The 12,891-nt window shown below is 40.8% G+C and overlaps 1 protein-coding gene across 1 annotated transcript in view; it reads right to left on the bottom strand.

Moving 5' to 3' along the window:
- The window catches only part of itga1 (integrin, alpha 1), a 48,090-nt gene extending 41,744 nt beyond the window's left edge, over positions 1–6,346 (bottom strand). Inside the window, exon 1 of the mRNA XM_056403829.1 lies at positions 6,092–6,346. Coding sequence (XP_056259804.1) covers positions 6,092–6,140 — 49 coding nt within the window. The 5' untranslated portion in view covers positions 6,141–6,346. The remainder of the gene's footprint in view (positions 1–6,091) is intronic.
- Between the last annotated feature and the right edge of the window lie 6,545 nt (positions 6,347–12,891).

Genomic DNA, 12,891 nt, shown 5'->3' with positions numbered 1-12,891 from the left:
TTTTGTCTCAGACTAGCACTCGGTGTAAGCTAAAAAACAAGACTTAAAGGTGCAACTGTCATCAGCTTTGATCAGTGCCAGGAAAGCTGTGACTGATGTTATAAATACACCAGCTTTACCTGAACTTTAACATCTTCCACTCTGCAAACTCTAGCATCATGCCTGACACATGTTGCACAGATAGCAGAATCAGAAACAGTTATATATCTTTTGCGGTTTGAGGCAGCAGAGTATGAAACTAAGGTGGTCTTTGTGGTTTCACAGGCTTGGGTGTAAATCTTTGAACCACTCCCTTACCTTCTTCCTGCAAGATTGGCTATTTCCAGTCACCTCTGTGTGAACATGAGCTTGTTTTCATCTGAACCAGCTTCATGTGATACCAGCCAGATAAGTTCACTGTCACTCAAAACAAATGCCAAACAAGGTTAAGTAGTTAAAATTAAGTGTTGACATTTCCTAAAACAAAATACAGCCTTTCTATGTCAACCATGTACCTATCACTATCATCATTACACATAAGATTGGCTAAGGGACTCTTTGTTGACTTTGAATGTTTAGGGAGGGAGAGCTGCAGTGTGCATGTCCTGGGTGTGGTGGTAGCGGGGTGACATTGTTGTTGCAATGAATGAAATCTGTATTCCTGATTGTATGATTGTCGTATTGTGTTACCTGCTAGCTATTGGCCTAATCTGGTACACTACACACCTTCTCTCCTCTAATGTTCTTTACGCAGTCCCTGAAAATACTGAAACTCTCTCAATGTTTCAAACAAACCCCAGGTGATGTATTCAAATAGCTTGTTTTATCTGACAAACTGAAACAAAGACAAATCCCCACATTTGAGAAGTTGTAACAAGTGAATGTTTTGCATTTACAAGTTACAAGTGATGTAACTGATCATCAAAACATTAACCATTAACTAACTGACTAATTCAGCTCCTTACTTTGCAGTGAGCTGCAGATGTGTCTGTCAAAAGGAGCTTCTGGATTTCCTGTGTCACATTCAATCTCCATCCATCCATCCATTTTCTACCGCTTATCCTCTAGTAGGGTCGCGGGGCGGCTGGAGCCTATCCCAGCATCTTTTCGGGCGAGAGGCGGGGTACACCCTGGACAGGTCGCCAGTCCATCGCAGGGCAAACACATAGAGACAGACAACCATTCACACTCACAGCCACACCTATGGTCAATTTAGAGTATCCCATTAGCCTAGTCCCCATTTTGCATGTCTTTGGACTGTGGGAGCCGGAGTACCCGGAGAGAACCCACACTGGCACGGGGAGAACATGCAAACTCCACACAGAAAGATCCCACGGCCGAGCCGGGACTCGAACCCGGAACCTTCTTGCTGTGAGGCGACAGCGCTACATTCAATCTCATTCAATCTATTTATATATATCATCACTGCAGCTATATCATAGCTGTAACAACTCAATCAAATGAAAGGGAAGGACATCAGATATCCTGCAAGCAAATGTGGATGACATTACTGATCTAAGCTGGTAAAGATTCTTGTTTTCCTTGATGTCCATTTATAGGTTCAGATGAAAAGAGTTAATGTTAATTCTTTCATTAACACAGTTACATCACTTTTTTCCTCAAAATCCAAACACATAGATCACAAATTTGAGTGTACTTATTTTAAGGCGTCAGTATAATTGAAAGAGTTGTTAACTAGTGTCTGAAACTGTTTCGCCATCAAGATTAATGCTCCATCACATGTCCAATCCAAATGCTTTGTTGCTTCCGTTTCGTTTGCAGCCCCAACTCTTTCAGGTCAGGAGAAGAAATGAGGTTCCTGTTTTGCCCCCTTATCTCATATTTACCAAGACAGACAGGAATTGTCTCGGGTGACAGCATCCCTCGTCTGTTTTGATGTTTGACACCATGTCCTGTCTGTCTTTCAGCACTCTTTCTTCTTATTCAAGACTTCTGACCTCTGAAAACAGAAAGGAATAGTCTCCTGTCCTGAACTTGCCCCTTTTCTGTTTTGATGACATCCAAAGAAAGAATGTGGGTGTAAACACTGCTGACATAGTCATATGTGGTTTGAAATTATATGATAGATGATGATTTTAAAATGTCCTAAACCATTTTGTATCTCAATTCCTATTTGCTGCTGGTTACTCCAGTCAACAAAACTCAAAAGTCAAACAGCTTCAATTTCATGCAACTTAAGGCTGAAACATGTTTCTCTGGGCAACACATAAAGGGCCATGCACAGGTTGATTGGAGATGTTCAAATTTGTTGAAGTGGGGACTTGGAGGGAGAGACATGAAGCAAAAATATTGATTGCCATAATTCCTGATTGTGTGATCGTCTGCAGGGACATGTATTTGTCTCTTCTGAAAACCATAAGTTGCACAAAACATTTCTGTAAAATTTGGAGCATGCTGCACAAGAAAGAAATAATTTCCTGCAATTAAGCAATCAAGTGCAGAGTAAACAATCTGCTTCCTATTGACACCAACAGACACATGGCCGCTGTATGTGAATGGTCATGATGATGGTAACTAAAGGTTTCTGACAGTGTTATAATGCAACCACCAGAAGTCAGGACAGCAAACTTAAGTTCCCTTCACACCTTCTAAGTGATTGCATAACTTTTTCTCTGAGACAATGACTAAACTTGAAACATAGAAAAAATAAATATGCTAAAAATGAACACATCAGAGATGCTGAAGAGAATAATCCGATCTTAATTACTTAGTTTATGTCAAATTACCTCTGATTGCTGCGGCCGACAGAGTAAGCTGATTCAAATGAAAGATAGTAAAGAAAGCAGAGGAGGAAGAGGAGAAGATAAATTGCTAATGACGGCAATGGCCGAGTTCACTACTCAGTCTCGCCAGGCTCATAAATTGAATTCAGTGCTTTAATGTCTGAAGACTTATATCCCTTGACCTTACGGCTTTCAATGAATTAACTGCCTGCTGTGTTCGTCCAATGCAGTTTGCTGTGTGCTCACAAAAATGCAGGGAAAAGACAAATTCCCAAATCTGAGATGTGAGAAACTGCAGGAAAAACAAAAATATCCCAGTCCCCAAAGGAATGTCAGGGAATCTAAATCACTTTGTGTTCGACTAACCTTTCACCTCCTCTCCATCTTTGTGGCAGAAAAATGTTACAAAGACTAAGAGATTAAATATATTCTCAAGCAAGAGGAACATGCAGTCTATGTTGTGGCTAACTTACACACCAGATGAACATGCAACGTCTAGTGTGTTAAAGAAACTCCATAATGTCCTGTGGCTATTTCTCACGTGACAAACCCATATCTCATCATGTGTGATCTCCATGATGCTCTGCAGGCTGCAGTGTAGAGGAGGGTTAGGCTCCGAAAAGCAGCTTCAGCTCAATCACATGCACAGCAAAGAGGAAAAGAGAGGATCATAAAAACAAGATCATGAAAATAAGATCATGAAAATAAGACGCAGCCTTAATTGATTGATTGCTTAAGTCATATATCAAGTAAAAATATCAAACATTTGCTGCTTCCTGCTTCTTTGATTTTCCAGCTTTTTCCTGTTTTACACTGGTCTTTGAAACATTTGGGGTTTGGACAATTCAGCAGACAAAACAAGAAATTTGATGAAATTATCCTGGGATCTGCGAAGTTCTGGCCATTTTACTATATTTTAATAGTTTTATAACAAATGATTAATGTTCAGAAGAGGTTTCTTCCTGTTAAAAGGGAGTTTTTTTCCTCTCCACTGTCACCAAGTGCTTGCTCATTATGGGAACTGTTGGGTTTTTCTCTATAATACTGTAAGGTCCTTACCGTGGAAAGTGCCTTGAGATAATGTATGTTATGATTTGGGTCTATACAAATGAAACTGAACTGAATTAAAAGATAATGAAAGTAACTGTTAGTTGCAGCCCTATTTGGTTAGTGGCTTAAGGCATATCAGAGTAAAAACATCACACATTTGCAGGTTCCAGCTTCTCAAATAAGAGGATTTGCTGCTTTTTTCCTGTTTGATATCACCATAAATATATTTCAGGAGTGTTGGATGAGGGCTGCAACTATTTTCTTTGTCAATTATTCTAACGATTATTTCTTTTCAATTAATTGTTGATCTATAAAATAGTCCAAAAATTGTTATTAAATAGTAATCACACCTTCCGTCTTGTTTTGTTCGACCAAATGTCCAAAACCCAAAGACATTCACTTTATAATGATATATGACAAAGAAAAGCAGCAAATCCTCTCATTTCAGAAGCATTGGCATTTTATATTACAGTTATATTACAGAACTTGCCAATTGTTTTTCTGTCAATTGACTAATCGATTAATCAACCTATAGTTTCACTTCTATTTTGGACCATTTGCCAAATAAAATGAGCAATTTGAAGACATCATCTTGGGCTCAGACTTTTTCCTTACATCTTATAGACTGGGTGATTGATTGGTTAACTAAATTAAAAAAAAGTAATCATTAGTTGCAGTCCTAGTCTGAAGTAAAGGTGTTGACATCCTTAGTAAGCTTGGTCACACTGGTCTGACACATACTGATTGAAGCCAGATGCCCCTCTCCTCTGCACTAACCAAACTCAAACCACCTGTAGCCCCATCTCCGTTAGGAATTTATGGAGATTAAATGCTGCCACTTCAATAACCACATGTGGGCCTCTGAAGCAGGCGAAGGTAGCTCCAATAGCACAACACAGGATCTCCCAGCGTGGTCTTCCACCCCTGTGTAACCCAAATGAGGTCATAGTCCTCCAGGTCAGACTATAGGACTGGACTTAGCTCCAGGAGGAGCGTGAAGGAATGGACATAAGGCAATAACAGAACACTATACTAGTTCAGTTAAGTAGTCTTATTCACAATCAGCATAAAGTCGCAGTCAGAGAGAACATCATTGTTTGATTACCTGCAGCAACCTGACTGGAGGGGGGGGGGGGGGGGGGGGGGCAGAGAGGGCAGACTGGGCCAAGTTTGTAAACCTGATCTGATGTGATGATTTGCTTTGTGAGCTTCACGCGCACACAGAGAGAGAGAGAGAGAGAGAGAGAGAGAGAGAGAGAGAGAGAGAGAGAGAGAGAGAGAGAGAGAGAGAGAGAGAGAGAGAGAAAGAGAGAGAGAGAGAAGTACAAACACACACACATTTATCTCCATCTCTAACTCAATTCTCTAATGACCATCACAAGCCAGTATCACATGTAAGCGTAGGAATCTGAGAATTAAAGAGAGACATGCACTGTTTACTTTGCTCTCCTCCTCTTTCTTCTCTCTCTCCCCCCTCCAAACTCAGAGGAGTGGTTTTTCTCGACTTTGCCGGTACTTTCCGTCATGTTTGAACTACTTGGACATGACCTAGAAGTTAATTCACTACTGCTGCTCTGGAGCAAAACCTGAGATCACATCCCATCACCAGAGGGACTCCCCAGTACCAACACAGATATGATCCATTACTAACAGAGCCCCAGCGCCTCTTAAAGCTGCTGTAAAGTCAATATTCATTTCACTTTTCACCTTATAAAAATCTGAATTGAATCACCACTGATGATTTGTGGAACATTCATCCAATTATGACATAATTTCACATGACACAGGCTTTGCAAAGCCTCTGCAGAAACATGGTGAAAATACATGACAGTGCAGAAATTTTTGCACTGTAGCAACACAATTTACTTTTCCAGGATGTCTTGACACTGGTGTGTAAACACTGGCGTGGGCAACGTTCAATTAAGGCGCAATATTTGACTGACTGTAATGTCTCCTATTATATGAGGCAATGCCACGCTGCTGCACGTAGAATCAATTAAGTCCTACTCTGCGGTTTCCTTCAGTCAGAAGAAATAACATCTCGGCAATCTGGACGGAAAGTATTTAGGGGCAGTTTACGAGGACACTGTGGTGCCACCACCTTTTAATGGGCGCGCAGGCAACGTGAGTGACACACCTAATGCATGCTTTTAGTCGCTATGGTCGTCAATTACGCAGAGCGCGATGATCTCAGCTGCTGGACGGCGTGAGCGCAGAGATGCGCTGGAGACCTTGAGAAAAACGCGCTCTCTCCGCCTGTCACTTATTTCGTCTGAGAATCCGCACAAATGCACCGTTTCTCTCAAGTTATTACTCACCAACAAATGCCACTGTTGTCAAAGTGAAATTCCGACTCATCCCAAGCATCTTGACGCACTGAGGGGGTCCCGCAGCTTCAGTTATTCCACGCACTTTGTTCAGAGAAACACAGATCCTCAGAGATCAATTCGCTAAATGACTAACAAGTGTCCGCAAAGCATTTCCTCTGCTGCAGCACTGACAGTGTAACAGACACCCGTTTCAGACTGACTCCACTACTCGGGATGACCTGTGTTCCATTGCGTGTCGTCTCCGTTAAGCTGACACAAACAGGGAGGGGGAGGAGGAGGGGGAGGGGGAGGAGGAGGAGAAGGAGGCGGGTGGGAGAGTAGTAAGTTCGTATTTGAACACACAGGACGTCACAGACCAGAATAGTCTCATTTTAACATACAGTATTTAGTCTGTGCCAGCTGATCATTCACTTTAACTGTTTTTCATATACACAGCCTGAACTTAGATTTATGATAAAAGTGTCATTTTAATTGCATCATAACTGCGCTGCATGATTGCATCAAGAGCATCACAAATCTTGCCAATTTATGGGGGATTTCGTGTGTGAAAGTGAAGCTGTGGCATTTTTTATGTGAGAGAAAACGTTCAACTGAATTCTAGTAAAATTCAGAAACTCAAGTGTAAGTGAAAGCCAGTGAAATTTAGAGCACATTTGAGGCAAACATCAACATTGTTGGTTTTGCTCTCCCTCTCCGATAAAATTAGTAAAATTGCTCTCATACCCCTTTGGCACTCAACCTCATTTCCCAGGGGTCCACACTCATTTGCCAACTGTTTGTTTGTGTGTTGAAGGTTAGATGGCCACCACTGTATGAAGAAGTCTGAAGTCACCACCTCCTGAAAGAAGTTTTTCATCTGTGCAATAGTGTCATCTCATTTTTCAGATGAGTTATTCAAAACAAATTGTCCAGATCTGCAACTATTTTACAATTTAAAAGAACATTACAATGTGTTGTACTTTACTTGTATTTTTTTGATCAAGCAATGTGACAAGACTTAAACTGCTATGTAAATAGTGCGTATAGTAAATGCACACTCATGTCTCACAATGTGATGTCTTTACATAATATGCAGTAGGCCTACGGTATAAGCACAACAATGATAAAGGTTTCATAAGATCATCCGATCTCTCCATCATTGCTCTGGCATCTTGGAACTGTTGCTGTAAAACACATGAACAACATTGTTCACGCACTGGAGGAAAAAAAAAAAAGAAAAAAGGAGTGATACATTTGCTCAGCTGCTTGTGTTTGTGTGTTTGACCAGTAACTCAGTTGCTGTGCTGGACTAAAAAAGCTACTGATTCAGCTCCTGAAGACTTATATTGTTACAAAAGGTGCTGGTTACAAATAGTCTAAATTAAAATGTGATGAAGAATCATGATTGACATGATTGACAGCTGGGGGAGAAATCATGCTGAGATTATCATGGGATTATTATAGGAAGGGTGGTGGTCAGTATTCATTCAGGGGGCCCAGTTAAACCCCTGATTACAGCCAACTATTGAAGTGCAATGGTACCCTGTAGTGCCAACACAATTATCTCACTTAAAAATGATAACCCTGGGCAATCATTTCACAGTTCTGTCCATAATCCTGTAATGGAGCCAGTCTACTTCGAATCTGTCCAACATCTTCAGACTAACGCTTGTCCGTTCTGCTTCATAATCATCTTGAAATCGTTCCCAAGTAGAAATCCTCTGGTGGCAGACTCGAGTCATATCAAGCTACTGGGGAGAAAACAGCTGGCAGCTCCCTCCTCTCTGTAATTACAAGCAGGAAACCACATCATGACACCCTAGAAACCACCAGTATTTACCTTGCAGATTCCCACTGACACCTTAATGACAGCTGGTAATCAATAGCCAACCATTTCAGGACTTGCAAAGTCTATACTAGATCTGCTGCTGCAGCTACAACTTCAACCTTCTATGAGCCAACAGAGGAATAAATATGCACATCCAGAAAAACTCTTCCACAGGTGCTGGACGTAGCAGGTGATATTTCTTTCTACAATTCATCAGTTATTGTCTGTTCTTTCTGGCGTTTTTCCAAACTGTTGCTCCTATTGTTGCATTCCAGTTGTTGTCACCTGTGACCAAAGAACACTTGTTTTCTGAATACGTCGCCTTGGACCGTATCCAATGGCTTTTCAGTTAGGTCATGTATTGCCGACTGCCATTGTTGAAGAGTCTTGCTTTACCTTTTTGCTTTATATTTTGTTGCTCTATATCTCACAGTTTTCTTCCCTCTGATGTCTATTGGTTACATGCAATGTCAAACACACACAAACGCACACACTCATACACACCTGCATGTTTGCCTCCGTTTCTTCAATCACTGTGTAGCAGAGCCACTGTTATGCTTATCCATTTCTGTGTGTAAATATTGTGGACCTCTTTATATACAAAGAACTACAAACATGGAGATCATTTCATCAGCTGGTAAGCAGACTGAGTTATTTACCATACATACAGTATATCCTGTCGTAGCCTGTCTCATGAACATGCATATTATGTGGCAAAAAATAACATGGGGTTACACAACCTTTGCAAACACAACACATGCATACTTCAGATTTACACAAATAGACGCATCTGTACCAGACAGGATCTGAGGAACTCCCAATGAATGAAACAGTTTACAGGAGTCCTTCCTGTCTTCAGCCCTGCAGATATCTCTGGCTGAGACTCAGGAAGACTGTGATTAGTTTCCATGCATTTCCTCACTGCACCATACCCTTCCCCACCCACCTCCCCCTTTCCTCATCCTCTTACACGTCTTGGCCAACTCATACGCATTTTTCTCATGGTAACAATCTATAGAGAGTGATAGTAATAGCACTCCATGTTTTCATTTTTGACCCCTACACATTTCCCTTCCCTTCCTTTGTCCCCTTTGCCTTTCATCCTGACATACCATATTCCTCTATTAGCTATGAAAGTCTATTCTAATGCATTTTTCTTCTCTCTCCCCCTGTAACTGTCTGTATACATGGAGACAGGAAGAGAGCATTAGGAGCGTACAAGATACAAGCCTCTAAAGGTCCCTAATGAATCAATGGCGTCTTCATTCAATTGCACGATTACTTTCTTTGAATAAACTACTCTAAAAACATTTTTCTTCAATCAGTGCAGCTTGTCTGAGCTGCTTTTTGCGATGTGAGGCTCCATGAGGTAATGAAGACAAAATGTAGATCCCAAGGACGGTAAATCCCTTTAAGGGAAGGAAATTAGCTCAGTTCATACAGTCTGACAGACAACATTTATTTGCAGACTGAGTCAATCATTGGGTCACGCTAAAGCTAAGCGGAGAAGCCTCTTCCCCCAATGAACCTTTCCCCTTCAGTGAAAGCTATTTACATTGAGCATCTAAGGAATCTCTAATGTATACAAGAGGATGGTGCTTGTGTGTAAACGGTAGATGACAGCTCATGGTAAACATATACTATGTATGGTATTCCCTATTATTGCATTGTGTATTGATTTGATACCTGGAAATTTGGAACTATATTTAACTAATATGGCATTTGTTTACCTTTCATAAATGAATCCTTAAAGGGGCGCTCCAGCGATTTACTTCCATAAAGTTGTGGGGTTCAAAAGAGACAGATTTAAGATCCAATAATCAATATTATCATATTACCAACAGATCAAACGACTAAATGTAACGTGAGAAGTTTTGCTTGTGATGACCAAACCACAGAGAATTATCACCGAACAGAACATTTAGCGTCTTCCAGGTCACTGTTTTGGGTTTAGAGCTGTGTAAACTGGAAGCTGTTTGCTAACGTTTGCCACAGCGACTATAAAAGAGGATGTTTATGTTGTGTTTACACAGCTTGTTCTGCTGCCCCCGAGTGGCCAAGAAAATCCATTAGTGCAACTTAAAAGAGAGATCAGTCAAAAATGAAGCATGATATAAAGCTCCAAAAACTCTGGATCCCACATTCCCCATAATGCATTCAATAACCTTCTCATTAGACCCTTCCTGTGTCGTAAATGTTCATGTCTTTCAGGTTTTCTATTATAAATTTGTATTCTAGGCTGAGATAACCCTGAGGACATCCATGCTACCAAACAAAACTCCTCCAGGGCCTCCCATGAGTAAACTGACTTTTGTGAGCAAAATTGGTGGAGTGCCCCTTTAAACAACCTTCAAGGGCCAAATGAATGGTGTTTGATGCAGTTCATTCATCTTGCTGATATTTTTCCATTTTCAAGCTACTGAGTGGTGAATACTAAATAAAATAGTTGAAATGTGTAGAAACATTCAGCCATAGAAATGTAAAGATACAGAAAGAGGAAGTGTCTTATATTACAACAGTAGTAGAGTACAGCAGTCAGTCTCTGCAGTCAGGAACTGTATTATTAAGTGGACTAATGCAGTAGCTCATTGCTTTATAAGGACATGTTGGCTTTATACTGTAGAGTGTGACTTAGTTTGATGTTTGCTTCAGTTTTTTTTAATCTCAAACAAACAGTAAAGGAAATGAATGTGTAAGATAAGACTACTTTTTCTCTTGGTGGTAGCAGCACGGGTTTAAGCATGACTGGGGATGAACTCTGGGAGAAAAAAGAAAGTCCTGTGTCAGCTCAGTGTGAAAGAAAGCAGATCCATCCTCACCGATTCCTCTTTGATGAGAACAGGTTTTGTTTTGAACTCTAACATTAACCAGAGCAAATGGAAATCTCTGGAGTCCAACCCCCCCATAGTCCTTACTATTTCTTGTTTCTGCTTACTATCCTTTTATTTATTTATTTATTCATTTATATAGATAGATAGATACTTTATTTATCCACTAGGGGAAATTTATGAACCTGGAAATGTTTCTAATAAATGTTTGGCTCGTTATAAAAACAGACAGAAACCAATGTGATAAGTGGATCTTCGCTTTGTTTCCTATTTGAGGCTCATGGTAAACTACGCTTCAAAAAAGTTTTCACCCAAGCCTAACTTGTAAAACTTCAATCTAAAGCTATTTTCTGATGTATGTATGGAGCATGTGAGTATGATTATCACACCATCTTCAAAGTAACCCTCCAAACACCCCCTGGGCAAATGAAAACAACAATCTGACACATGTGGGCAGCAATTAGACATCTCTTCAGTCTCCTCCCTCCTGGGGCTCTATCTCCCTGCAGCTTCACCTCTCTCTACACAGGGCCAGCACAGGGTCTCGACCCTTTGACTCCGACAACACTGAGTCAGTCGGTTACAGCCTGGCCACTGGCTCTCAGTCTACCACAGACACACTGGGCCGCTCTGCCCTTCATTACAGCAGTGGTGAATCTCTTATATCTGCAGACTATAGTCACGCATGACATTGAAATTCCACATATGCTTTTGCATATTAGAGCACTCATGGCATTTTAATCTACTTTAGGTGACATTTCTTACATGTGTCTTACATGCAACAATTGAATATAGTATACTCCTGTCAGCCACAAAAAATGTTCACCACTTTGGTTCAGACTGAAATATCTGTTGGATTGATTAGCACACAATTGTGAACAGTCATGGTTTCAGGGTTTGGTGATCCCCTTTCTACTTCTCGATTAAATGGCTTCACAGCTATTTGGTGGATTCATATTAAATTTCATAGGCGCTCAGATATCCATGGAGCCCAAAGTCTAATGACTTTGCTGATCCTGTGACTATTCATCTAGGCGCAAGTCACATTTTTCACTTATTCAGTTAAATATCTCAACACCTACTGGGTAGATTGGCACACAGTTTGGTACAGACATTACCCATCCTCAGAGAATGAATCATACTGCCCCTCAGTGAAATTTGAAATGATATTTGGTGTTGATATTCATCTACCTCTGGATGAATCCTAAAAACGTAGCACTGGTCAAAACTTGAATTTATCCAATACTAATGACACCCCCATCAGCCTCAGCTGTTCTTTGTGTTTAGTGCCGATTAACAAAAGTTAGCAGGCTTACACCCTAAACTGAGGTGGTGAATATGGTAAACATCGTATGCGTTTAACATCAACTTGTTAGTATTGTAATATCACATTAGCATTTAGCTCAAAGCAGGGCTGTGCCAGTCCAGCCTCACAAAGCAGCTAGAGCATGGCTGTGGATTGTTAGTCTTGTTTCTTCCTGTGTCCTCTGAAAAAACTAAGCAGCATTGTTGTGGAAGTAGAGTCAAAAGTTAGAGGCCATTATGTTTCTGGGTTTTGCCATGTATGACTATGACTGCTTAACAATGACAGGAATGTGATTTCCGTCAAAGTTTGTCCCCAGACCACGGTGTCAGTATACAGGAAATTTGGTGGGGCTTCACTCTAAGGAATGGATTGTTTAGAGAATGATGAGTGCCAAAGCTGGACTGCTGTCACTCCCTGCAGGCTGATTCACATTAATTCTCCCTTCAAGAAGTCATTGCACGAAGTTTTTAATTCTGTGAGAATCAGCTATTGAGGAATAAACTGCTATAATGACTTTTCCCTTTTGTCCCAGTAGACAAACATGCTTACACTTAAATCATATCAGTGGGCATGTACACATGTGCACACACATGCACAGTTGTTTCCACCATGTGGCATTACATTTCTGGCGTGCCACACAGCCATTGTGATTGGAGGATATCGTATTCAGCTCAGAGTGCAGTAATTTCTTAGTGTGACATCTGACATGACAGCATTGTAGACATGGGAGGAGACATGAGGGTTGGGGGGGGTCCTCATTGGGGACCGCCAAGGTTGATTTCTAATGTTAGGGTCACACTTTAACATGAGAAAGAGATGTGCATGGCCAAGTTGTTTTTGAATTTTG

Source organism: Seriola aureovittata, chromosome 18 (assembly GCF_021018895.1).
Source record: "Seriola aureovittata isolate HTS-2021-v1 ecotype China chromosome 18, ASM2101889v1, whole genome shotgun sequence".
Lineage (NCBI taxonomy): Eukaryota > Metazoa > Chordata > Actinopteri > Carangiformes > Carangidae > Seriola > Seriola aureovittata.
This window is presented reverse-complemented; position numbering and strand designations above follow the sequence as displayed.